Genomic DNA, 27,520 nt, shown 5'->3' with positions numbered 1-27,520 from the left:
GTTCATGTGCTGACCTTCTAACTTTACCAACTTCTGAGCGATGCTCTTGGATACACTATTTCACCTCGGTCAGAACAGGAAATAGCCCAAAACTCAGCCTAGGACCTCTAGTTCGTTGCTTCCAGAACGCCAGGCCCTGCTGCTGCATTTCCACCCCACACAGTTGAAAGCTTGCCTGCCAACACTGAAGCTGCAACAGAATTACCTTGCTCTACAGTGGTAGAGATCCAGAGCTTTTTTGATTGTAATTGGTCCTGCTACGGAAAAATCAAAATCAAACACAATGGGAAGCCTGGAAACACAAAGACGAGAGTCCTAGGGGAACCTCCTGCTTCTTTGAGTGGAGATGAGACACTGTGAGACATCCAAGTCTTTGAACAGCTCCACCCCCTAGCAGTATATTGTCACTCTAGACCAGAGAGAGTAAATTCCATGCTCGGAAAATGAGTTATGTTTGGAAACACCATGTCTGGAAAATTCAGTTATGATAAAGCACTGGGTGCCCAGGAGAGGAAAAAAATCCTTTTGGACTTCACTGGGTACAGATTTGGGCCAATGCTGAATGCTATCAAAAATCCCACGCTAACTGGAAGAACTGACAGCATGTGTTCACCGTAATCCACTCCACCAAGTAAACCCTTGGTCAGGTTTCTCTTTTGTGTTACCTGTATTTGGAGCAAAGTTGTCCCCATTCTCATTTCCAGATTTGCAAATAATGTAAGCAGCAGCATTTTCATACGATGTATTTATATTTACATGGGCTACGCTGATCATACATATTAGAAACAATAAAAAAAGAAGTTAACTAAAATGTACATCATACACTTGTATATATATTTTTTACACAGAGGTATAAAGGCTTATAAAAATCAATACAACAGGGTTTTAACTTTTAGTATACAGGTACATTATGGATGTAGGCTTGAGGCACTTTAATTTGTTAATGTGAGAGCAATAGCTTGAAAAAAACCTTTTCACAACTGAAAAAAAAAGTTTTGGTTAATGTGTTGTTACCACAGATACAAAAATAAAATCTGGAGAATCTCTCTCAAATGATTGATGTCAGTATTGCAAAGCTGACTGGGAAAACACTACACACTGTTCAGCAGCAGTGTGGAGATCATTGAGAAATATTTACAAAGAATCCCTCCATTTTCTACCATTGTGCCCTTACACCTGCCTTCACAAAGCAAAGGGAAAGGCGTAACAAAATCTGCAAGTATTACAGAATCCAAAAGGGTTAAGGAAGAGGGATTTTAAAAAAGAGGACATACATAAAGGCTGGGAGTATGTCTGATTTAGTTAAATAAATAGGGGGCACTTAGTAGAGACGCAAGAAAAACTGTAAGATCTCTTCGTAGTGTTGTGCTTTGTAAGAGGCAAGACCTTACAGATGTTCGTTTATATGAAACAACTTTTGAAAAAAAAAAAAAAAAGAAGATTGTTCTATCACATCTTTTTGAGGCTGGCTTGATGTTTACTAGACACCATTGAGAGATTTGTCATTTGCGATCAGGCACAAAATATTAATATTTCATTTAGTGAACCCAGTCATGTTACACCAAGAGCAAAAGCCATCCCTTTCTATTACAATTCGATTTTTTAAACCTAGACCCAGCAACTGCTGCAAAATCAGTTTACCAAACTCTAGAGTCTACAAGCACGTTGCATAATTACGGATGGTTTACAAAAAAGCTGTGATTAGCTCTCAGAGGAACTGCTGGAACATTCCTACTCGAAAGAATGGCAAGCATTTCTTAAATCTACTTGGCAAAAATAAAAAGTTCCTTTCCTTTAAGACTGATGTCAATGTGCAATAAGAGGGAGGGAAGGGGCATGCACCCACTGGCAATTTACTGCAGAAAAAAAATTATGGCAGGAACAGCAGTGCCAGCTTTGACAAGCCAATCCCTAGCTGCCTCAAAATATTCAGATTGTACTATGCTAGTTATAGCTAACTGCTCTAAATCTTTCTTTAATAAAAATTATTTGGCTATTCCTTGTAATATATTAGAAAAATATTCTTTTCCCAGCTAATTACAAGCCTTGTACACAAGACATGACATTAATTGTTTTGTATTCTCGTCATAATGTATGCATAACACAACCCTCTGGATCCACTTGCTAGATCTGGGTGTGAACTAAGAGGAGGTGGGTGCAGGAGACAATTGGGCCCTGATCATGCAAACACTTAATCATATGATTAACGTTGCCTATGTGAGTAAGTGCTTCTGAAATCAATTGAACTACTCACGTGTATAAAAATTGCACATGCATAAGCATCTGCAGGGTCAGGTCCTTAGGACTCGTCTACACTAACTCCCCCTACTCTCAGTCAATCCAACCGTTGCAACTTCAGCTACACAAATAGTGTAGTTGAAGTTGACACACTTATGGTGTCTTCTACACAGTAAACTCAGCAGGGCCTGCTTCCTTTCTCATTGACTCCGGCTATTCTTCTCATCCTGGTGGAGTATGGAAGTCAATGGGAGAGCGCTTGGAGGTCGATTTATCGCATCTAAGTAGACACAATATATCGACTGCTGGTGGATTGATGCCCGCAGGATCGGTCCTCCATCTAGTGTAAACAAGCCCTAAATCAGGAAATGGGAGTGGCAGTTAAATTTAGACTTTTATTTTAAATACCTATTTAGAGTTACTCTAATATGTGGATTTCAGTGTGAATGTAAAATTCTCATGCACGTGTATTTATTTTATAGAACAAAATTCAATTGAAAAATATTTTAAATCCACCATTTGCCCAAGGTTTCTCAAAATCACAATGGATTATAGTACTACTATTGTGGATGCGCTAGGTATCACGTTGATTTTTTGCATAATACGAAAAAATTTTATTCAACTGAAATATTAGTGTTTTATTCTCAAATAAACACATAGCAGGGTAATGAAAAGTTCCTTTCTGTTATGTAGAATTCCAAAACTGAAGTTTTATTTGCAAAATTATTTAAGAAAAAAAACCCTACATTTAAATTTTCCTTTCAAGTATTGGTCTGAAATAAATGTAGCTTGGACAACTATCAGAGTCTCAAAAGTTAACTGAAAATAAGGCTCATTCCCCATATTAACTTATTATTTGAACTTTAACATCAGAGAAATAATTTAAGATGTTTGCCAAAAGAAATGATTAGGGACTTTAAAGAGAAACTGCAGCTTACATGAATATTTTGGCTTTAAAAAAACGGACAGTGACAGCAGTATTGTGTTGTGGTACAAGTTTGTTACTAGAACACCTTCTATACATATAATAACAGATCGCAGGTTAAAATACTTTCTTGGGTGGGATTTCATTCCATTACACCACATTTCTCAAAGTGCCAATACTTGCTAGGTATAGATGGCATTGCTCAAGGCAAGCTATGGCAAGACACGTCCACATTAGAGATGTTCTAAAATCCACCACCATCCACAGTTCAAATCCGAGTCCTTTTTTAACTGAAAAAAATATAAACATGTACACGACATTCTGTCTAATTACTGATTAATAATACAAAAGTCTACACTGTAGGTTAGTTTGTTAGAACACTTGAAGAGCAAATCAATGCAGAGTGGCCGCTGAAAAACCAAACAAATGATCCAGCTGGTTTCTGGACTCTGTTGGGCACACTGGCTGCATCAAAATATAAAGGATTTAAATGCTCTACACCAACGTGCTCCTTAACTACCGGGAAAGCATCACACAATTTAAACTTGTGTGTAGTCATCCAGCTGCTTTGTGTTTCCCACCACAGCACCTGCACATAACCCCGCAGTGGTAACAAGCCCGAAGGGGCAAGTAACAGCACATACATGGGGCAAAGAAGGACAAGGCGATAAGGGCCATCCACCGGAGGCAAAACTTTTCATCACTGGTGTCACAGGAACAAGGGTCTGTATAGTCTCCTTCTGGATCAGACATACAGTGATAGAGCATACTGTCCGCACACCACATACAGCTGACACGACGAATGCAGCTTCTGACGCGGTCTGGTGCGTCCTGACACTGACCCCGCCTGTTTTCCTCATGATTGAATATGTCCCTGCAATATACACACCGCGATCTCTCTCCATCTTCCTTCCGTCGTGGTTTGAACTTGACAGGCTGAGTCTTTATCACAGCACCCTTTATATTTTCACCCGGGTCAAAGTCTGAGCTGTCTACGTAAGGATAATTGTAATCGTGTTTTGAGGCATCACTTTTGGCAAAACGTACATACGAGTCCATGTCATCAGCATCGATGTACTTCCCTCGCGACGGGGCATGGCGGTAGTCCTCATAACCAGTCATCCAAATCTTTTCCCGAGGGTTAATGCGCACTATCTCCTCATCATCATCTGGAAAGCTGACGTGTCGATAGGGCCTTGGCATTGAATGCTGGAGAAAAGGCAAACAGTTTATTTTTCTATCAATGACTGGCAGAGGTGTTCAATATTTTTGATCACATTACTAAGCATCAGCAGTGCATTTGGGAAATAATTTTAAATCGTTGTCATCTTAGTGGTTTTTAAAAATGTTTCTTGATCATACACATTATTAAAATGCTAAAATTAACTTAATTTTCTTTTTGTTTTTGTATGCTACTGATTTTTGATTAACAAAGCAGACAAACCACTTTCACTTTATAGTGCGCCTCACTTTCTACACTAGCATAGTGGGAACAACCTTTCACATGCTGTTACCCTATTGTTGCAACAGAAAATAGCTTCAGAACCTATATCCCACTTAGACACAAGGAAAGGCATGTTGTTCACTATGCACCCCCAACTGGCTGGACATGTTTGTAACTGCCACAGCGGTCTAGGTCAAGGTGAAAAATCCATATGCCAGCTCAGTGCTGCAGCTGTCTTTTGCAGATAGCACAGATGAATATTTATATTTGAATTAAAAGAAATCCAGCACCTTCTTTTCAATGACAACTTTTGAAAACAAAATTCTTAAGTCTCTTAATATTAGACTTTATACGAACTTGATGCTTGAACTTTCTCAGTAAGAACTTTCCTTTAGGTAAGTGCAATTAATAAGCATCTCACTTGTTCTAGTTGGTAGTGGTCGGAGCTATACTGGTCATGAAGGTGCCCATGAGTGCAAATTCTGCGATGTTCGCAGGATGTGGGAGAGGCTAGTGTCCGCAGAGGCTGTTCCCTTTTTTGAGAAGAATTAGAAGAGCTGTCTGTAGCATTCTATCATCAAAGAGAAGGAAAAGACAATGAATCAATTCATAAATCAATTTATTACTGCATATAGCATTAAGATGCATGCAGCCACTCACACACCTGCAATACTGACAACACACAACAGCAGATGTAAACTTCCCCTAAATGCTAGAAAAAAGCAGATAGATTTGTATGTAGGCCACAGAAGTTGCTACCACTGACAGACCATACAATATGCCATAGGCTATAAGTGCTTGGTGAGAGAACACAATTTCTATTTGCCTAGCATGTCATTTGCTGTAATGCACATTAGAAAGCAGAATGTTCACGCTATAACTCCTTTTGGATGGAAAAATTAACTGCATCATTGAAAGGAATTTAAAGAGGATGATTCAGACAATGTTAGACACGACTAACTGATTTATGCACGAAGAGTAGAGAGTCAGGCTGCAGAAGATTTAGTAATGCTCTCTTGCAAGTTTAAAAAAAAAAAAATCAAGTGAAACCTTCTTTCCAGTTTTCCAAGCACTTGCCTAATTCTTATGGATCACAAACTACTTAGGTAAAACAATCAACTTTTCTTTTTAAAAGCTTTTTTTAAAAAGTTGTCACCAATGTTCCATCCATGTGTGGAATAAATTACTATATGCACCAAGGCATATGTGAATGTGTACAATCAGCAGAAATAAAAGCTAGTTGTGGGTGCTCTGCTGATCAGCTGGGAGGCATCTCTCTTGAGTGGCCACACAAGCGCACAGCTTAAAAAGGAACACTGGTTGTTAACAATCTTAAAATTCAATGGATATTCTCCACTTTTCAAAAGATATGGCCAGTGTCCTCCCAGCCTAGATCTTGCCTAGAGTCTTGAGCTTTACTGGGTTTGACATTACTGCATCAGTATATGCAGTATCGCATCACAACAAATGCGTGATACATCATATGCTACCACCTCCACCAGGTTCTATAACAACACCTGCAGCTTCAGGTTAAGAATATTTCTCTTGAGGAAGAAATTCCAAGGGGTCTCAGCTTCTCTATTTGATCATAGATCTGAGGATATAACAAATACTTTACGGGCAGAATACTGACTCTGATATGCAAACAATATGCCTGGTATCTTGATTCAGACAAGGATCTCCTGAACCTTTTACAGAAACTGGTTCAATTTTTCACCTTTATTACATATAATCCAGAGTGATTTATTTAACAAGGTCTAAAAGTTCTCTCCCACTTGCATGAAATCCTTCATTGCATCCACACTGAAACTGTGCCAGTATACCTCATTGCACATCTTGGCACACCTGGCAAGAAACACTGGAAAAGTGGAAGGAAAGAAGTCAGAAACAATGGCTAGATACCAATGAGAAACACTGCACTGTTGCATGAGTCTGGAGTTGTCTTCAAGTATCAGAGAAAAATTCCTGTAGGATAACAACAATCCACAGCCAATCCACAGAGTATGGAGTTGTCAATTAGTATGCAGCCTAACACCATTTTTTTTTTTGTCTCACGATGCCCCGGCATATCATTTTAAAAAGCCCTTCATGCTGCAACTGATGTATGAGCTGGAATTACTGCTGTCTATGCACTAGAAGTCTTCCTTCTCCCATCAGTCACTGCAGGTCATCAGTACGCTTCAAGGGGATTAATTCAGAGATATGTGTGATTCTGGGGCCGTGTCATTGAAGGTGGAGGAAAAGCGTGCCACATCATTCCAAACCATTACCAGAATGGTCTGAGGGAGGAAAAATATTTTTCCTCAGAATCCTCTAGAACTAGCCCAGTTCCATTAGCTTATACAGGTAGATTTTCAAACCTGAAACTAAAGGAGGCAACCCTCTGTCTACACAGCGTAAGTGTTAGTTTCAGTATTCTCCCACCTCTACTCATCTCAAACTCTAGGACTGCTGAAGAAGTTGAATTGCATGGCACAAGTCCCATGACACTCATTGATGACAAAGAAATCCCAGGCTTGTTGTCCACATGGACACTGAAGTCACCAAGCACTCTTATTAAATACTAGGGTAAATGCACATGCGAGTTCTCTCTCTCGCTCGCTATAAAAAAACCTATTCCTATGGGACAGAGTGACGTCATCATGTCACTATGGCGTCCCCATGGGTTCCGCCCTCCCACGGGCTCCCTGTCCTGGACATTGTTCAGGGATGGCACAATTTGCTCCAGGGCCGCTTGGCCAGCAGGCTCAGGAGAAGCGCCAGGTGCGGGGAGAGGCACCCCGAGTCCCTAGCCGCCCCCAGAGCCCTGCACTGAGCCGCTCCACTGAGACCTAAGCCCAGCCCCCAGACTGCTTGCCTCCCTCCCTCCCGCCCAGCCAGCCAAGAATGGGGCTGCAGCAGCGAGCGGTACATCTGGAAGGCAGGCGAGGAGGTGCCCGGCATCACTGACCTGAGCAGCCTGGGCCCCATTTGCCTGGCGCTGCAGCCTCGCCTTCCTTCCTGCCCCGCACAGTCGGAGCACTAGTTCTGGCTTCTGTTGCAGGGGGAAGGGCAGGGAAGGGAGAGAAAGCCCCGAGCCTCACTGCGAGGGGAAGAAGCACCCCCCCACCGCCCCCGAGCTGGGGGAACAGCCGCGTGCGAGTATGCTCTCTGGAGCCTTTCCCCGAGCTCCTACTGGCCAGATTCTGTCTAATGGGAGCAGCGGAAGGCTGAGCATGGGACCAGTGCAGGGCCCAAAGACAAGTAAGTACCCCACACTTTCTCAAGTCCAGACCATGCTCCCCACTTCCCCTCCTGATCTTCCCCGGCCAGGCCCCCTGCACCGCCCCCCAGCTCTGCTTTCCACCAGCCCGTTCCTCTTCCTGATCTCCCCTGACCAGCGCCACTGCACCCCCCCGCCCCACCAGCTCTGCTTCCCACACCCCCTTCCTCCTGGCCCCTCCCTTCCCCCCGGCCAGCCTCGCAGCCCCCGACCCCTCCCCCAGTTCTGCTTCCCACCAGCCCGTTCCTCTTCCTGACCCCAGCACTGCTGCACCCCCCACCGCCAGCTCTGCTTCCCGCCCAGCCCTGCATCCACTGACCCCCCCCCAGCTGTGCTTCCCACCCTCCTTCCTCTCGGCCCCCCTTCCTCTCAGCCAAACTTGCGGCCCCCAACCCCGCCCAGCTCTGCTTCCCAACCCCCCTTCCTCCCGGCCAGCCCTGCCCCCCATCCACAATCAAGTGTGTCCAGTTTTTTTGGGTGTCTACCTGATAACCCTAGCCAAGACTCTGCCGCCTCAGCTGCCTCCCACCCTCAGCTGGACATCCTGCCCCCTACCTCCCACCCAGACCTTGTGCCCTCAGCCCCTCCTGCCCCCTACCTCCTGCCCAGATCCTGTACCCGTATCCCACTCACTAGCAGCTCTGTCCCACACACCGAACCCCTCCTTTTTGGCACCACCCCAGTACTGAGGGGGCCCACAAAATCCACTCACCCTGGGACCCCAGAAGAGTTCATCTGGCCTGAGGCCTTGAAACCTCAGTCCTCCCCACCCCACCCGGGCTGGAGCACCAGGGAGGAAGTGAGGTGTTTCAGTTGGGGGCCACATCACTGAAGGCTGGTGGGGTTTTTGGGGGGGCTTTTTTTCTCTCTCACTTGTGTGGTCCCTAACTGATTTTTCTGTGAGTCAGTGGGCCCCAACCCCAAAATGGTTCCCCGCCCCTGCCATTAACAAACACAATGTTGACACCTTTTTGTGTTGGACATAATATTATACTTCATTTTAAAATAAAGCCTGGTCAACAAGACCCCAATTGGAGCCTAACCCACATCTGGCTGCAGTGTCCTGTCCTGGGCCCCGATCCTGGGGCAGGACCCAAGTCCAGTCCCCATCTGGCCACAGAAAGGGCTGGTGGTGGCCCCCTCCTGATATGGCACGGATCGGTGGATGGGCCACGATCTGGCTGCGGCAGATGGAGGTAGGGTGGGGAGTGGAGTTTGGCAAGCGTAGCGAGCAGGGGGTGTACCCCCCTAGGACACCTTTATAAAATAAGTGTGCATATGTCAGATACGGTTACTGGGGAACAAAATACAAATTATCCAGCGTCTGTGTGAAAAGCTGTCTCTAGTAACACTGCAGTAGCTTTACTTTTTTTTTTTTTTTTTTTTTTTTTAAATGCTTAACTTATGTTTCCTTCTCGGAATTTGAGACGTTCCTTTTTAAAATGACTCAGTCATTTAAAATTTAAAAGCCTCGTCAATATATGTCATTAGTGAAGAGTAGTGTGTTAATCATTTACTACAGGCCATTTCCACTAAATGTGTTTGTTGCTCAAGAATGGCTAATCAGGTGTCTGAGTAATATCCTGAGATAAGTGCCCATAAGATGTGAAAAGACTACTCCCCCACAGCAACAAAATTGGGCTGGTCACCTTGCCTCTGCTGTTTTTTCAGAATAGTTCTGCCATTTGTTATGCAATATACAGGATGAACGTATATAGAAACTTCAAAGATTCATGCTGAAAATATGAAGCAATGCAATATGAGGCAGTGACAGGAGTCAGTTGCTCAAGTGAAATAATGAAAAGCCTTATCACTTGGGATTTATAAAAGCAGATGGAATAAGGCAAAAAAAAGAGTCATATTATCAAAAATGATTCCTGAATGTTGCAATAAGGTTTTCTAGATTTTATGATTCCACAAAGAAAGTAACCATGCTTTAAAAGTTAGCCAGGAGATACAAGAATAAGAGCCTAAACTTCTGAATATAATTACATTAGCTTGGTCTTTTTTTTTCTTCTGTTTCTAAAAAAACAAACAACCAACCCCCCCCCCAACCCAAACCCCTTTCCTGCGGGGCGATCGAGTGACATCATCACATCACTTTGCATCGCCCCGCCCCCCAGCCTGAGCAGACTCCCCAGAAGGGGAAGCTGCAGCCATGGCTCGGGGTTCCCTCCCAGCCCCTCCTCGGGGAGCGCCCTCAGTTCCCCGCTGGCCCCCAGCTTTCCTGCAGAAGGGCCGGGGGTGTTGGCAGAGGCTTCTTGCTGTGCTCCAGGGCTCTGGTGGTCCAGGACCCAGCAAGGAACCAGCACCTTCACCTGCCTTGGGCCAGGCACTTGGGCTGCCACCTGCCTGGCGCTCCAGCCTCGTTTCCCCTTCCCTGCAAGATTAGAGTGCCAGCTTCCTGTGCACGCTTCCCTGCAAGCCAAATCTGGTGCAGATCCTCGGGGATTCTTCCCCCGTCAGGAAGCTGGCGCTCTAATCTTGGGGAGGTGGGCGGGGAGAAAGATGGTAGAGCACCAGGCAGTGAGTGGCCCAAGCGCCTGGCCCAAGGAAGGCGAAGGCGTTGCTTCCCCGCTGGGTCCCGGAGTACAGTGAGAGGCCACTGTCCCCTGGCTCAGATCCGGCCCTCTTCCAGTGGCCAAGAGACCAGGGCTGCGGTAGAGAGGCAGGTTTGGCATGGCCCCGGGAAGGGGAGGAGGAAGAGAGATCAGGGCTGGTGTGGCCCTGGTATTCCCTCACTTCTCTCCCGGCAGTCCATGGGTGGGAGGGTGAGAGGCTGGGGCTGGTCTAGCTCTTCCCCTCCCCTTTCCCAGAGGCCGGGCAGGGCTGGCACAAACCTGGCCCTCTCTGATGGCCAGGGGGAGAGCCATGCCTGCCTACTCCCAGAGATAGGTGGGCTGGCAAGCACAGCGAGCAGGGAGCACAGCTGCCTAATTCTTTTTAAGTATAAAACATTACTGTCTGACCAGTTCTCTGTGTTGCTTCACCCTGCTTTGCTCACTTCCCTATGCTATACAACACCATGCTGAACCACCCATGTCTGGTTCGGAATGTGGGCAGAGACAGAATGCTTTATATCAGGGGTGGAGAACCTCATGCCTGGGGGCGGGATATGGCCCCTGGCTTGCCTGGATCCCTCACAGCATTGGGGAGCCTGTGCTGGCACTCCAGCCCCCTGCCACCTACCCGCAGGGCTGGAGCACACAAAACCAACTAGACTGGGCCCCCCTAGGCTTTGGAGTGCAAGGGGAATGTGAGGTGTGTCTTTCTCCTTCTCAGTCAGGAGCTTCTCTCTACTGTGCAGCCCCCGACTGATTTTTCTATGGGTCAGCAGCCCCCGACCCAAAAAAGGTTCCCCACCCCTGCTTTAGATGATGGAATTTCTCTTCTTTCCTCAGGAAGAAATTCCTTCCAGCTACCATTCACCTGCCCCCTTTTTTAACTTCTGAAAAGTGGGCATGCTAGAGGAGAGCCAACTTACTGGTACACATCCTTGTGCCCAAGACCCAGACCACGTCAGACCTTGAAGAGCACAATACTTTCAAATTTACAGGCATTAGAATCCAGTAAGAGAACCACACTCTCACATCCCCTTCTCTCTGCCCGTCTCGGTCTTATCGCTGAGGCATCCCAGAACTCCACCAGCCACCACCATTCTCAAGACAGGAGGAAGATGCATTGAGACACTTCCGTGTTTGTCCCCCAGTCCCAATTTTCATGTTGGGAAGGATGAGCCAAATGAATCAGTCCTTTTCATAAACAAGTTATTCCTCTTTCCACCAGCCTCCAAAGTAGCTACAGGGATGGGAGGGCACACTCTGAGGTTCCATTTTGTGTGCTTGTGTGTCCCTCTGCCAAGAGAGACAAAGAAAGGGCTAAAGAAAGTGAGTCTTCTCTGCCTTCCCCTCCCCCACTGTGGTCAAGGAAGCTATACTATCGCATGTGTTGGAACTTGTATTGATGTAGGTGCCTTCAAATGTCAGAAAACACGATCACTGCAGGATAACATACAAAAAGATGGGTACTCAGCAGGGTGGATAAGGAAGACTGCGTGACTAACATCCTCTAGAGCCGTGGTGTCCAACATGCTAGCCACTAACAACATGTGGCTATCTGGCCGGTTGAGTGTGGCTAGTTCACTACAGCAGTAGCCACTACAGTGGCTACCACTTCAGAACTGGTTGGACATCACTGCTCTAGAGGGACACCGTAAGTTTGAGGCCTGCTTCATTCCCAAACAGGAGCAACAGCAGGTGATTAATCAGTAGGCTTATGCAGAGTGTATTGGTAGAGTCATATATGATGATTAAATAGCACTGCGAGTATTGTTCTGTTTATTTGCCACAGTGAAATAAAAATTAAAAAAAGACTCGCTTGCTACATATTGACCTCCTGTGGCTCAGCAAATTCTCTGGTTCAGCATCAGTCAGGTCCCGAGGGTGCCAGACTACAGAGGTTTGACCTGTATTTACTGCATGATTAGTATATGAGTAAGCGCACAAGCAAGTACTTTCAGTATTGAATTTTTTTAGGCAGTGGAAGAGCATTCCAGTGACAGCTTATGACAGTCTGTAGATCAAGTGCAGAGTCTGCAGATTCTCATTTACTGAGATCAGCTTTAGGATTAGCATAGACAGCCTCCAGGCCTCTTCAGGTGATTAAGTACCCAATGTTACTTAAGGGCTTTTCTTTCAGAAATCTGTATAAACACTACTAAAGCAAGAGGAACTAATTGGGAACAGAGAACTAGTGCGCATGCGTGCGTGCACGCGTGCGCGCACACACACACACACGTTGTTGTGTGTCCATCTACTGCACGCGCGCGCGCACACACACACACACACAAGTTGTTGTGTGTCCATCTACTGCATGCACACGCGCACACACACACACAAGTTGTGTGTCCATTTACTGGTAGGAGTAGTTAACAAAAGAGATAATGGTACAAAACTGGCTACAGTATTTGGTGGGAACCGTCATTCTAAGAAAAACTGGAAAAACTAAAAAAGCTCAACAAAACTAAGTTAGCTGAGCTATAAAAACTGTGCATCCACCCCAACATTAAAGCCTTTGCTCTTTATAGCTTAAAAAACCCCATGCATTCAGCTATGCACAGTTCAGCCGGCTGAAGTGATACTTTAAATCAATAAGAGGGTCATTTATTTAATTATAATGATCCACATTATTTTAGCTGGAATCCATCACCAAAACAGAACTCCACAGCTGATGCAAACTTTTAAAATACTCTCACTGCAAATCTTGCAAATATGCCAAGCTTTGTTTAAAAAGGCAGTAGTATTTATTATTACTAGCTTTTTTTTTCAGAAATAAGCAGAGGAGGAGGATGTAACTGCCTACTTATGACAACTTCTGATTTGGTTTTCATAAAACATTTACAAGATGCAGGGAAATCAGACCCTTAACAAACCTCATAAAGCAGGTACATGAGGGAGGAGGGTTATTAGATGAAGTCATTTACAATAGATTTCTACTCTATACAGAGCTAAATTTTCAATCCTCCATTCTCAAATATCTGATGACATGTATTCTTCCTCTCCCTCTTTTAGCAACATGTCCATGGAAAAATTGATTACCATGCAATATTACAAGTAACCCTCTTCCATATCCTTAGTGAACCACATGAAAAGAAGCAGGTAGTCGAATGGCAGTGCTTGCCACTAAAATAAATGGCTCTAGGTTAAAAAAAAAATTGTTTGGCTGCTGACTCATCAAGACACTTTAATTGTTTAGTTTTATTAAATGTTGCAGACAATTTGTACCCTTTTAACAACTTTCTGCAACATTTAAGAGAATAAAACCAAATTATAGTTGGTTTAACAACGTTCACGTGTACATTTCCAAGCAGACTAAACTCTCTGCAGGTTTTCTTTAAGTTACAAGGAACAATGGATTGTCTATGTTTAAACCAGGATTTGTCTATGTTTAAATAGCATGTGGAAATTATAATCTCTCTCCTGAAGAGCGGTGGTTAGATAGTCATTTGCCCTGTGGCTCTGAATCAACCCTCTTCCTGTCATCACTAAGACAGATGGTCCAAGCTAGCCCCAAGAGGCAAATTCCCCTTTCCCCCACTAGGGGCCAGGATGCCACGGCCAGACCCAGCGTCATCCACCAATTCCAGATTTTGCTTCCCTCCAGCATTCCCCTCAGGCTTCACTAACATTGTTGTGTTATACACTGAAAGGCAATTCCCTAATCCTTTTTACTGTGGTAACAGGAAGTTGTCAATCATATCCTTGTCAGGCTGCCAAGACTGCCTCTCTTTCAAACCATGTTTACATGCTAAGCGTGGCCTGCTCAGTGTGTCACCTTCCAGAGCAGAAGGCAGCACTGAATGAAGAGCAAGCAGCAGACATTTCTGACTGCTCCTCAGTGCCGACTGCTAGCTCGTTTCATTCTAAAATAGGTGCGCCACAGCCAAGGAAACGAATGAAGCCTGTTTTAACATACTCGCATAATGGATCAGCATTAACAAACTTATCTTCTTAGTAAGAACAACTTCCTAAGTTATACATAGTATGTAACAGAAGTTTTCAGCCTTTACTACTTAATGAAATTTTCAAGAATCTCAAGAGCTAAAAGGGAAAACAAAACAAAAAAGTGATACATATTTTACAATTCAGACACTAGTTTAAAGAGCTGCATCTGACTTGAGGGCAGAAGAAAACCTTATTTTACATGTAGCACTATTGTCATTCCTGTTGCTGCCAGCAGTTTGGCTATTTTACTATTTACTCTCATTTAATATATTTATTTCAGGATGCATATTGATAACATACTCTTCTGTGCAAATTCAGCAGGATGTAAGGCGGGGCAAAAGGCTTTAATTGCTGACCAATTACTGAGCCACAGCCTATACAAGTATGCAGAATTTCTTAATGGGACATCTAGAAGACTTCTAGTCCACTCCTTCTGCTGAGGCAGGATTAAGCACCTAAGTCAGGGCTACTCAACTTTGGAAGCCTCAGGGGCTACAATGATACTCACAGCACATAAGTGTGGTTGCATATACTTGCAAATATATGCAAATAGCTTCTTTCACACTGACGGGCATGAATACAATGATTAAGGCAAGACTACACAACATGCAGGCCCCATTTAAGTCAGTTCTGCTGATATCAATAAAATGCAATATTTACCCAATTTCCACCCATATGACAGCACTTTTAATGAGCAATGACAGTCCAGGAATTTAACTACTAACACACATATCAACAGAAGACCATTATATTGACTACCTTTTTGTTTTGGCTCCCACCCGCAGGCCACGTGTTGAGCCCCGAGTAAACTCAAACCGCACCGCGGGCCGCAAACAAACAGGCTGCATGTCACATGTTGAGTAACCCTGACCTAAGACCATTCCTGATCGATGTTGGTCTAACTCAGGGGTCGGCAACCTATGGCTCACAAGCCACATATGGTTCACTCAGGAGCCAAATATGTCTGACAGCTCGAGCTCAGCCCCCTTCACTCCCTCGATCCAGCCTCGCTCCCCCTGCCAGATTGGAGCCACAGCCAGCTTCCTGTGGGGAAGGGGTGGAGAAAGCCACAAATGGCTCTGCCTGCAAGCGCGCTCCCCCTCCCCCAGCTGGAGGAACAGAAGTGCTGCCTGGAGGCTTTTACCCCACAGAATCTGGCTAATGGAGCAGCGGGAAGCCATGCGTGGGACAGGGAGCCTTAGAACAGTGCGGGGCGCAGAAACCAGACCCAGCCGCCATCTTGCCCGTGAAGGACCCGCTGCTACCATGGCCACGTCTCCGCTGCTCTGCACACTGCCGCACACCTGCATCCGCCGGAGAGCCCTGTGAGGCTGCTGGAGCCTGTCATTGGCCTAAGCAGGCCCGGCCTTTGGGCAAGGCGAGCGAGGCGGATGTCTTGGGCCCCACACATTCAGGGTCCAGTGCTGCCCAGCTGGCCGGGAGCTGCATGGCTCAGCATGCTGCCTTGGGCCCTGCACACACTCTTTGGCCAGGCCTGTGCCTAAGCACTTTCTTCCTGGTGCTAGCGAGCTGGTTCCTGGCCAGCCTGGAGAGGTACAAGAAGTGCAACTGAGTAGACCAGTTCCCTGGCAAGGCGCGTCCTCCATTCCACACTTGGTGCTTGGACTGCTAACTTACTCCATGACCCATGAGGAGCGATTTGCATCTGTTACAATGAATAAACCCTATTACAGACACTGGGGGAAAAAAAGTAAGTATTGCCCAGACCCTGCACCTTTCGCCCCACCTCTCCGAGATCCAGCACCCCCACCCTGCTCCTGCACCCTCCCTCCTGGCCAGACTCCCTCCCCCAAACCCGCTTGTATACCCCCCTTCCCACTTGGATTCTGTACCCCCATACCTATCCCACTCACTGGCAGCTCTGTCCTGCAGATTGGACCCCTCATTTTTGGCTCTACCCCAGAGCCTAGGCGAGCCCACATAATCCACTAACTCTGGCCTGAGGCTTTGAACCTCAGTTCTCCCTGCCCTTCCGCCTCCCATGGGGCTGGAGCACCGGGGGAGTGAGGTGTCTCAGTTGGGGGCCACATCAGTAAGGATTGGGGGGCTTTGGAGGTTTTTTTTTTTTGGCTTCTCACTTGTGTGGTCCCTGACTAATTTTTCTGTGGGACAGTAGGCCCTGATCCAAAAAAGGTTCCTCACTGCTGCCATAAATAAAGACAACGTCGAAACCTTTTGTGTTGGACAGAATATTTTACTTTATTTAAAAATGAAGCCTGGCCAACAAGTCCAAAATTGAGGCCCAGCCTCCATCTGGTTGCAGTATCGTAACACTCCTGCAGCCCCCCTCCCCCCGAACCCAAGTCCATCATACACCCAACCCCCTGCCTTGAGCCCCATATCCACCCCAATCCAGACTCTGCACCTCCACATCCCCAGCCCCCTGCCATAGGATTGACAGAAGACCACTTGAATGAGAGCATGAAGCTGGATTTGACCAGTTACGATGTAAACATCAAAGAAATTTGCCAAAAGATGTAGCAGCAGAAGTCCCATTAACACTAGTACAATGTTTCATTTATGCTATTATTAATCATTATGTCAATTATCAATAATATTAAGTTGTACATTTTCAGCCATGCAAATGGGCATTCTTATACGTCTTTTTGTTGACCACTTGTTCTGAATTTAGATGTAGTTTGGCTCTTTGGTTTGAAAAGGTTGCCAGCCCCAGGTCTAACTTGTTCTTAAAAACCTCCAGTGAGGAAGTTTCCACAACCTGCCAAGGTAACGTATTCCGGTGATTTAACTATATACAAATTATCATGCAAATAAAGTTCTCTCCTCCCTCACATCCTTTCCATGCCCCCCACCAAAACACAGCAACAGGATTACTGCTTTAACCAGCTATGGCCCACATATATTTTTGCAATGACACGCTTGTCAAAAATAGGATAAAAGGTGTATTTTAGAAGTGTGTTGGCCTGCATGTTTTAATGCATCAGACCAGTTGTTCTCACAAGACCAGAGGGGGATGTTTTGGGACCCCCAGAGTGGAGCCCAGGCCAGCCAGCCTTCCCCCACACGGGGCAGAGAGGAAGTTCCACTCAGTCCTACTGTACTCTATCCCTCAAACCAGCTCAGTTCCACCCCACATACTGCTTTGTCTCCAGACCAGCTCTGCCTTCATTCCCTCTCCATTCCCAACCGAGCTCCTTCCCTATTTCCAGGAATGCCCTCAGCTCTGCCTTCAATCCAAGGTCGTCTGCTGAGCCAACTATGCAGAAAATGGAGGAGTGTGAGGATAGATTCCACGACTGGTAAGGAGGTGTGACAGGAAAAGTTTGGGTACCACTGCACTCCACAGTTGGTTGAAGTGAACCCCAAATGGCGCCTAGTGTTCACCTTGATGAACTAGCACATCCTAAAAACAAAACTTGCCCTGCTGACAATGGCGTTAAAATGATTAGCTAACACCTTTTAAAAATACGCCTTTAAAAAAAAAACTTACTTTAGAGTCTGACAAACCGGAAGGCTACTTTTAAACAAACTTCGCGTGGTATTAGACATGCTGTAAGCCTCCAAGCAGATATAGGATGTCCGTTTCACTCTCATACGCCTATTTCAAAAAGAGAAAGCTTCCACACAACCACTTCTTCCCCACTTCAAAAACCCCATGCCTAAACTCAAACCTGCAATTATTTAAAAAACCCAGCAAGGGCAAAGAGATTTGGACACTGTTATCCTCAATTATACTTTTTCAGTTTATATAGCGCAAAGGCCCCTTGGGTAATTTTAAATAACAGACGGATTAGACAGAAGTACAAGGTCAGGTTCTCCAGTTGGCTAAGTTTATTTCAGTGCTAATGCAGCACAACATGAACTGAAAATGGCTGGTTCAGCTAAGTTGCTCCTTTCTCCAACTATGTTTCCACCCAGCTCAGAATTTGTCTGTCAGTGTAAAGGAGTCTTCAGGTGTGAGAGTTTGTACATCTCCATAAAGTTTTAGCTACTGCAGTTTTCAACCACTAAAGTCCCACTTTCAATGTGCATCATTCAGGATCACCTTGTGATAAATAAAGTGTGAAGCTAACCTGTGAGAGTGCATGCCCTTTTCAATTGTCAGTGGTTCAGTGCAAGGGTGTTAAAAAAACCCACAACTGTGGCAAAAGAAAAACAAAACCAAAGCAAGCTCGAAATACCCTTTCCCACTGCCTTGTTTGCACAGAGAGAAGTGTTAAAACTAACACCAAAGTGTTTAGATCTCAGATTTAAGTAGGATTATTGCAATACGGACATTTGCACATACAAATTATTTTTCCAAAATAGAGAAACCAAGACACTTTCAAGTGATATATGAAAATGTGACTCTGTTACAACACATTCATTCAAGAACACAACACATTCATTCAAGAGACTACAACTTTGAAAATGGTGACTGTTTAATTCATTTTGAAACCTGGACAGCATTCAAGCACAGGCCAAATTATATGCTTTCTGATCTGAAGGAAAATGTATTTTTCTTTTGTTAAATTTTATCAGATATAGAAGTATTAGCATATGTTGGTTCTTGGTATTCTGAAGAATACCCGAATGCTTCCAATTCTAATGATATATAATAAAGCAATTAAATGCAATACACAAAACCAAAACAACCAGCATATTAAATTGTGATGCCATAACCAGTTAACCTGAGGTGGTTGGCTCATGGGGCTGGACAGATGTTCAGCATTAAAAAAAAAAAATACACCCCAAAATTCGCACACTAGAATTCAATTTAAAAAAAAAAAGGCAAACAATATAAAATGATACCTAACTGGCACTTTGTATTTTAAAGTTTACATGTTTTGGCAAGATACAACTGTAAGGAAGCTTACATCACTGCAAAAGATCACTTTTCAATTTCCTACAGGATGCATCTCAGCCCCACTGCAAACCTGACTGCATATGTACATGGGAAGGGAAACACGCTATAAAACTGTTTTAGAGGCGAGAACCAGAGGCAACAGAAATTGCTTTTTTTTAGGTTAAAAAAAAAAGTTTAGCACAACTAACAATTATGAATTATGGAAAAACTGCATTTTAGCAGAATCTATTACTAGAAATAGTATGTAGACTGTACGTGTTTACAGATTTGCTTACAAATTCAGCATTGAAAACAAATGCTATCTGTGCTTTTTCACACATATAGTATAAAACCTCCGAGTTACAAACACTACGGGAATTGATGTTGTTTGTAACTCTGAACAAAATGTTATGGCCATTCTTTAAAAAAGTTTACAACTGAACTTAGATTTAATACAGCTTTGAAACTTTACCATTCAGAAGAAACATGCTGCTTTCCTCTTTTTTGTAGTAGCTTAACACAAGTACTGTATTGTATTTGCTTGTTTAAAATCTCTACTGCAGCCTGATTGCATGTCTAGGTTCTAAATGAAGTGTGTGGTTGACTGGTCAGTTTGTAATTCTTGTGTTCGTAATTCTGAGGTTCTATTGTACATCCACACTGATGTAAGACCTGAGTAGGCAGTTTTGTCCGGGAAATGTCCCTTCCCTTGTGTAAAGGGATACAGACAGAAACAGGCGGTGGACCTTGTATAAATATCCAACTTTAAGAACAGTAATGGTAATTTTGCATGTAAATTAGGCATGCAACTGCTCATGCATTTTCACAAGACACTGGTCTTCTGCCCTTCTGATAATCAGGCTCTATAAGTCATTACCCATCTAGCCTGGGAACTAAGAATGTAACAGACACAACAAAAAACAAACAAACAAACAAACAAACAAACAAACAAAACCCCCAAAACAAACAAACAAAACCCAACACTTTTCTTCATAGGTCCTCTACTTTCTTAGTAGAGCAGAACAATGATCTCCTGTGTCTTCCATGGAATACTTCTGTTAATAATACACCCTGTTATATTATCTTTTTTATGCAAATACACCATGTTACTGGGTCATACTCAGTGTGTAATCCACTATAATCCCCAAGATGGAAATGAACAAGAAAAAGGAAGTAGTAAATGCTGTATATGCAACATGCCTTCAGCCACCATCGTACACCTCTCAATATTCTCTCCTATCTCTTTGCCATAGGGCATACCACTCAGGAGTCTATGAGAGGCAATGTCAGGAAGCAGTGTCCTAATATAAGAATAATCACTAAACTGAGGATAATACACATACATGAGATTCATTATGAAGATGTAAAACTCGGTGGTCAGCTGGCTGCAACAAATACAGACAGACCTGGAAGAAGTGATGAGGCAGAACAGGATGTGAGCTGTGCTAAGATATAGGAATATTAGGCCAGTATAAGCTTGGCATTCAAGTGCTGGATTCTGATGCACAGGAGTAAGTTCTGTTTAATGCAAAATACCTATGTTTCAAAAATCTTATCTACTTCTAAGTCTTCCATTTTTCTTCTTTTGGTAAGAGGGTTTTTTTTGTTTTTTTTGTTTTTAAGAGGAAGGATTTGGGGAGGGTATCCGGTTCACACTCTCAGCTGGTATTTCCAACCCAAACGGAACAGCTGTGGTTTGCATGTGAGCCCAAAAGCAGACCTCAGAGGATGTGGATGGCAGTGCTGAGCCCACTGTTGTATGTACAGAACAGCAACAGGAACCAGGAGCAGCAGCTACGGTTGGTTGCTGAGCTGAGCAGCAGGAAGAATACAGACATGCTGCCTGGGGTTCCTCTGCTGTGGCTTTTCCCTGAACTCTGCCCATAGAATCATAGAGCTGGAAGAGACCTCAGGAGGTCATCAAGTCCAGCCCCCTGCCCAAAGCAGGACCAATGCCCAGCCTATAGAAGAGTCAAGGTGGAGGGTGGAACTTATCTAGTTGTCTTGTCCTTCCTTTGTACTGCCCTGGAAAGAGGCATCTTTCCTTTAGGCCACTACCTCGTAACAGATATGGAAGAATACTACCACTCAGAGCCCTCCTCCACCCTTTCAACCTTGTCCATAGAGTCCCTTCCCCCAGAACAGACAGACTGCATTGTTTTTCAGAGGGGGAAAAAAGGATATTCCAAATTTAAATGCAACTTAAAAATATCCTATGGCCAGTAAGACATTGTTTAACAAGCTTCTAAGCGCACTCTTTTTTAAAAGCAGTGATTCTTTACAGGACCTATTTGAATGTGAACTGACATGCTAAATCAGATTTAGTGCATATCCAACTTACATAAATCATTTGAATTATAATACTGGGGCCTTACTGCACTTGAGACCCACATGGGAGATGAAAGTAGGGGAAAGGTTTCACGGAAAGGCAGTGGGATAAGATCTGTTTTTTAAATTATAAAACAATAAGAAACCCTTCTCCCCGCCACCTCCCCCTCCTCCCCAAAAAAGGAGGCAATGTCAACATTTGACATAATCTGTAATGACATGGCAGGGAAGAGAGACCTAAATGCTTGTTAGCAGCAGCCAAAACACATGACAAGCACCCAATAACCTCACAACAAAGATAATTTTTCTTCAGTCTCTCAGATTTAAAAGACTCAACAGTAAGAAAACACACACTCTAAAAACCTTAACTAAAATACAAATACCCAACATCACAATTTTATTCCTGGGCAATGGGAATTTGTGATTATACATAAATGCAAGAGGAAAAAGGATCACTCTGGATGCGTATTTTAGGGCTACTGCAACTGAAAGTTAAGTATATTAAGTGCAAGATTTGGGGATTTTATAGCAGCCTTCAACAGTCTGAAGGGGGGTTCCAAAGAGGATGGAGAGAGGCTGTTCTCAGTGGTGACAGAATGACGAGCAGTGGTCTCAAGTTGCAGGGGTTAGGTCGAGGTTGGATATTAGAAAATACTATTTCACTAGCAGGGTGGTGAAACACTGGAATGGGTTACCTAGGGAGGTGGTGGAATCTCCATCCCTAGAGGTTTTAAAGTCCCGGATTGACAAAGACCTGGCTGGGATGATTTAGCTGAGATTGGTCCTGCTTTTAAGCAGGGGGTTGGACTTGATGACCTCCTGAGGTCTCTTCCAACTTTATGATTCTGTGTAGATCCAATGTATTCTACAGCAGGCCAGACTTAAAATTCTAGAATAGGATTTTATCTAAAAGTATTTGTATGTTCCCCTGTGCACCTCACACTTAATATATATTTATCCTTAGAACTCCCTCTGTGAGTGAGGGATTAATTGCATCCTTGTTTTGCAGATGGAGAACTATGGCACAAAGACTGGACTTCCAGTCCAACAAGAACTCTGTGTGGGAGCAGTAAGGTTGTCAATTCTCCAGGAGTGTTGTGGAATCTCCAGGAATTCAAAATTAATCTTTAATTAAAAATTATGTGATGTGATGAAACCTCCAGGAATACACCCAACCAAACTTGGCAACTCTAGGGAACAGGGATTGAACCCAGCTGCCCAAAGTCCTAGGCTAGTAATATAACCACCATCCTAACTCTCTCTCTATTATAGATTCTGCAGCACCCTTGACGTAGCAGACTGGAGATTCTTCAGCAGTTAAATTTATGTTGAGAGTTTCTGATTAAATATTAAAATTGTCAGTACTGTAGCATGGGTTAGAATTTGACACCAGAGTACAGGCAGTCCCCGGGTTACATGGATCCGACTTACATCAGATCCCTACTTACAAACGGGGTGAAGCAACCCCACACTAGCTGATTCCACCCAGCAGACCAGGGAGACGTGAAGCTAGCGCCACCCCCTTCTCCCCCCCAGCAGACCAGGGAGATGCGGAGCAGCTTTTCTCAGCAGACACCTCAGCTTGAGAATAAAGGACTGAGGGAAGTGAGGTGTGGGAGAATAAAACTGAGCTCTGGAGAAATGTTTGGCTAGAGTTTCCCCTACAATATGTACCAGTTCCGACTTACATACAAATTCAACTTAAGAACAAACCTACAGTCCCTATCTTGTACGTAACCCGGGGACTGCCTGTAACTATTTTACATTAGGCATATTAATAAATATGGGAATGGGAGGGGGAAAAGAGAGAGAGAGAGAGAGAGAGAGAGATTGCTGTATTTATAAAATAAAACTACATTTAGGAAATCATCAAAGGGAAAACTAGTGGGGTTTCTTTGGTTTGTTTTTTGCCACAGGGTCCAATTTTGGCACTCAGGAAAGGTGCTTGGATTTATATGATACACAGGTCAGACCAATGTTTCTGCTGAGATTGTGAACAGGTTTCAGAACTAGCGACCACTATTTCAGAGGGTTGCTCACACAGTTCAGAGCTATTGCTTCATGTCCTCCACAGACTCAAGACGACACCACTCCACTGTTCAGTGAAGTAAATTTTTTTGTTTGACAGTCATATGGGATTTTTTTTTATTCTGCAAATGGGGGAGGAGGGGAAGGTTTCAGCTGTGTAATTTCTGTGGCAGTAGAGGCACAGAATATGCTGTGTCCTGAAGTATAAGTGATACTTCCGAACCTAAGAACATTTAATTAAGGAAGGCAGTTAGCATGAAGACTGCATTAGTGGAGGCAAACAGAACAATCCCAGATCCTTGGAAAGACAGTTGCTCCCGCAATGGAAACAGAATGGATGGCTAGCCTTACTTGGATTGCATCTCTTGAGAGGAAAATTTATAATACACAGGGACATGTGAAATTTATTTGCAAACATATGGAAAACATTTATGAAATCTAGTGAGGGTCTGGAATGAAAGTAATACTATTGTTTACTGCTGAACTTACTATATCCTGTTGTATCCAGTGGAAGGATCAGGCTTTGGTGCCCATCCATACTAGAAATTTTGCACTGATATAATTACACTGTTAATTTAGGACTAACAGATTGGAGCATAAGCTTTCGTGGGCAAAGGCCCATTTGGTCAGATGCATGTAGTGGAAATTCCAGAGGCAGGTATAAATATAAAGGCATAAAAAAAGAGTACCAATCAAAAGTAAGGCTACAGATAATGAGGTCAATACAGTCAAGGCAGTACAGGCAGACTCCAAAAAGAAGGCTGGAAGAAGACCAAAGGGAGACAAGGAACACCAAGAAGAAGAGGGAAGACCTGGAAGAACTCACTTCTGAGACAAGCTTAAGACCAGAGCTGCCAGGATTCTCCTGCATGACCGTGACGTGCAGCAGTTAAGATCCAGAGAGACTGATATTGCCTGGTCAACAGGGGAAGTTTGCCTGTACTGCCCTGACTGAAATGACCTCGTTATCTCTATGCTTATTCTTGATTTGGTACTCTTTTCTTATGCCTGTATATTTATACCTGCCTCTGGAATTTCCACTACATGCATCTGACAAAGTGGGTCTTTGCCCATGAAAGCTTATGCTTCAATACATCTGTTAGGGTATGTCTATACTAGCCCCCTAGTTCGATCTAGGGAGACTAATGAGGGCGACAGAAAGTGCAAATGAAGCGTGGAATTTAAATATCCCGCGCTTCATTAGCATGTTCCCGGCCGGTCGCCATTTTAGAAATTGACTAGCCTGAAGTAACTGAATCAGCTGGTATTCCTCCTGCAATGAGGTTTACCAGCTAATTCGATTTAGGGCTTTAATTCGGAATCCTGTTTCACTGCCACATGTAGACGCGGGCCGTTACTTCGGGCCAGTCAATTTCTAAAATGGCAATCGGCCAGGAACATGCTAATGAAGCGCGGGATATTTAAATCCCTCGCTTTATTTGCAATTTCGGTCGCCCTCATTAGCCTCCCTAGATCGAACTAGGGGGCTAGTGTAGACATACCCTTAGTCTATAAGGTGCCACAGGACTCCTTGTCACTTTTGCAGATTCAGACCAACACGGCTACCCCTCTGATACTGTTAATTTGAATGGTCAGGCCAGGTCTACACTAGACCTGGAAGCTTGGCTTAAGGTACACAACTTCAGCTACACAGAATACATATCTGGACTCAGTTTACCTTAAGCTGAGCTTGGCGGCGTCCCCACCTTGGGAGACGGATGGGAGCAAATGCTCCCATCAGAGCAGGAGTACTGGCCATTGGTGGGGGTGCCTTCAGAGTTCAATTTAGTGAGTCTTAGACTCGCTAAATCTAAGTGCAGAAGATTGATCGTGGCAGTGTTGATCTTCAGCATAGATAAGTCAAGGCCTCAGTGTAGGCACACTTCAAACAGGAATAAGAGTATTGCATTTAGACTAGAGTGTTGTGTGCCTGTAGCTCTATTGAATAGATTATGGTTGAGATTTTCAAAAGTGTTCAATTGACTTTGTGCTCTTACATAATCTAAGCACTTTGAAAATCTTACTGTATGTATAGTTTTTAAGTTGTTTCAGTTTTATAAAATATATAAGTACTCTAAGAAGAGAAGTAATGCATTTGCATCTTGAAGCACAGTGGAAGTTCAACTCAAATGCTCAGAATACTTCTACAGTGGCTGGGAAAATGGGGGAGTGTAAGAGCCACACAAGAGAATATTGAGGGCACCCTACTAGTGCACCAAAAGTTATTTTTCTTTAGTTTCCTTTGGTTTTAAAGGACTACACTGTAATTAAGAAAAAAAATCCTAACCAAAATACATTTTTGGCATGACAAGTTCTCTTCAGTCCATCATCATAAATCACAGCTCCCTAATGAGATGGGCTACAAATTAATAGCCCAAAGCCTCTTAAAGATATTGGAAAGGGAAAGCCCAAGTTTGAGGTCTTTTATTAACAGGGGCAACCAAAGAGGACATCTTGACACCAACACTCCCCGATGATTGGAGCAACATAAAAAACCATGAACAGAAGGCTTAAACGGTGCAAGAGAAGCCAATCATCTGATTCTAATGCTCTGGGATCCATGTTGTTATGATGATTATGTCCAGCTGCCTCCATTCTGTTTATGGTAATATTTCATTAAGCAGATCATATCTGCTCGCTGAAGCACCATTTCTGATTGTACATAGTCCAATCAGGATGACCGCGGTGGCTGGGCACGCATCTGTGACCCAAATTAATGCCAACATCATCCCCCCCAATTCAGCCGCTTCATAGCTGTACATATTTCTTGCTTCCAAGCAAAGGACCACCGAATGATGTCACCGCTCTTCCTGTTCCTACATCTTTACAGCTGTCAGTATACATTCGGCAGTTGCATCTCCACTTATCACAAACATACTGATTTCCTATGTTTTGTGTCTTTAAACACTCATTTTCCTCTCTTAATCCCATTATATAATTCTTATGTACCTCAGAGGTATAATTTTCCAATTATGATGCATTTCCCCAAAGGTATGGATTTTAATTCCCCCCCACACTAAGACCCTTTGTCCACATTTAACTCTCCTTACATGAGGCATTTTGATTTTTTTGTACTACATGTTGGCCACTTAATTCCCAGCATTCATCATATATTTAAGCTTTCCTGCTTTACAGGTACTATGGATGACATGAGATTCAATGTTATGGTAAACAGTGTCACAGAAGCAGACTTTGGAGACTATCAACAGCTACAAGACAACCCAAAGCATAGCCACCTGCGTCTAGTGAAAAATGGTCTTGCTCTTGGAAATGGAGACCTAGCAACTTTCTTTTTAGTACATAAATCAACACATTGTTTTGTTGAGAGTGCTGTCAGACAGGTTGACATAAAAGAACCTAAGGCATAAACTTCCACCATTCATCTTAAGTGGATGCTAATCAGAGCTAAGTTTTGACTACTTGCATGCTAGCATTATCAACCACACAGCTTGAATGTTTCAAGTGTAATTATACGAAAGAAGTGATTCTTGGGTCCGTCCCCCCCCACACACACACAAGTCTGAAGGTACACATGAATAACCCATCACCGGAGTTACAACAACATTGGGGTCAATCGGGAAAAATAAATTAATGTTTCAGTTCTGGCTTTTAACATTTAATCCTATATTCGAGGTTTATTTAAAATAACTAGTACACAATTTATCCAGACTTCTTAACACAAACAAACTACCACCACCCTTTGTAAAAACCCAACTTTCTGCTCACCTAGAATCTAGACATGGGCCCAAACTAGGGCTGTGAATCGTTAACTGGTAGGGGCTGGAGCAGCTCTAGTCCTGGGGGCCTACCACAGGCAGGGGTTGCTTTACCTGGCTCGCGCAGCCCTTGTCTGTGGCGGGGGGGGGGGGGGGGGGCGGAAGGAGGGTCGGGTCTCCAGCCCAGCCTCGGTGGTCCCTGTTTAACCTGTTAACCAATTAAATGTGATTTTGGATCCATAGCCCAAAATTTTCAAGCCCCAGTGACT

The 27,520-nt window shown here is 43.9% G+C and overlaps 1 protein-coding gene across 1 annotated transcript in view; it reads right to left on the bottom strand.

The window, feature by feature from the left end:
• Nucleotides 1-728: 728 nt before the first annotated feature.
• SPRED2 (sprouty related EVH1 domain containing 2) overlaps nt 729-27,520 on the bottom strand; it is a 93,629-nt gene continuing 66,837 nt past the window's right edge. Inside the window, exons 5-6 of the mRNA XM_075925572.2 lie at nt 5,029-5,178; nt 729-4,372 (exon numbers count right to left, since the gene is read on the bottom strand). Coding sequence (XP_075781687.1) covers nt 3,719-4,372; nt 5,029-5,178 — 804 coding nt within the window. The 3' untranslated portion in view covers nt 729-3,718. The remainder of the gene's footprint in view (nt 4,373-5,028; nt 5,179-27,520) is intronic.

This window comes from Pelodiscus sinensis, chromosome 3, assembly GCF_052426305.1.
Source record: "Pelodiscus sinensis isolate ZL-2025 chromosome 3, ASM5242630v1, whole genome shotgun sequence".
Taxonomy (NCBI): domain Eukaryota; kingdom Metazoa; phylum Chordata; order Testudines; family Trionychidae; genus Pelodiscus; species Pelodiscus sinensis.
Note: the sequence above shows the minus strand (reverse complement) of the source record. Positions and strands in the feature narration are given on the sequence as shown.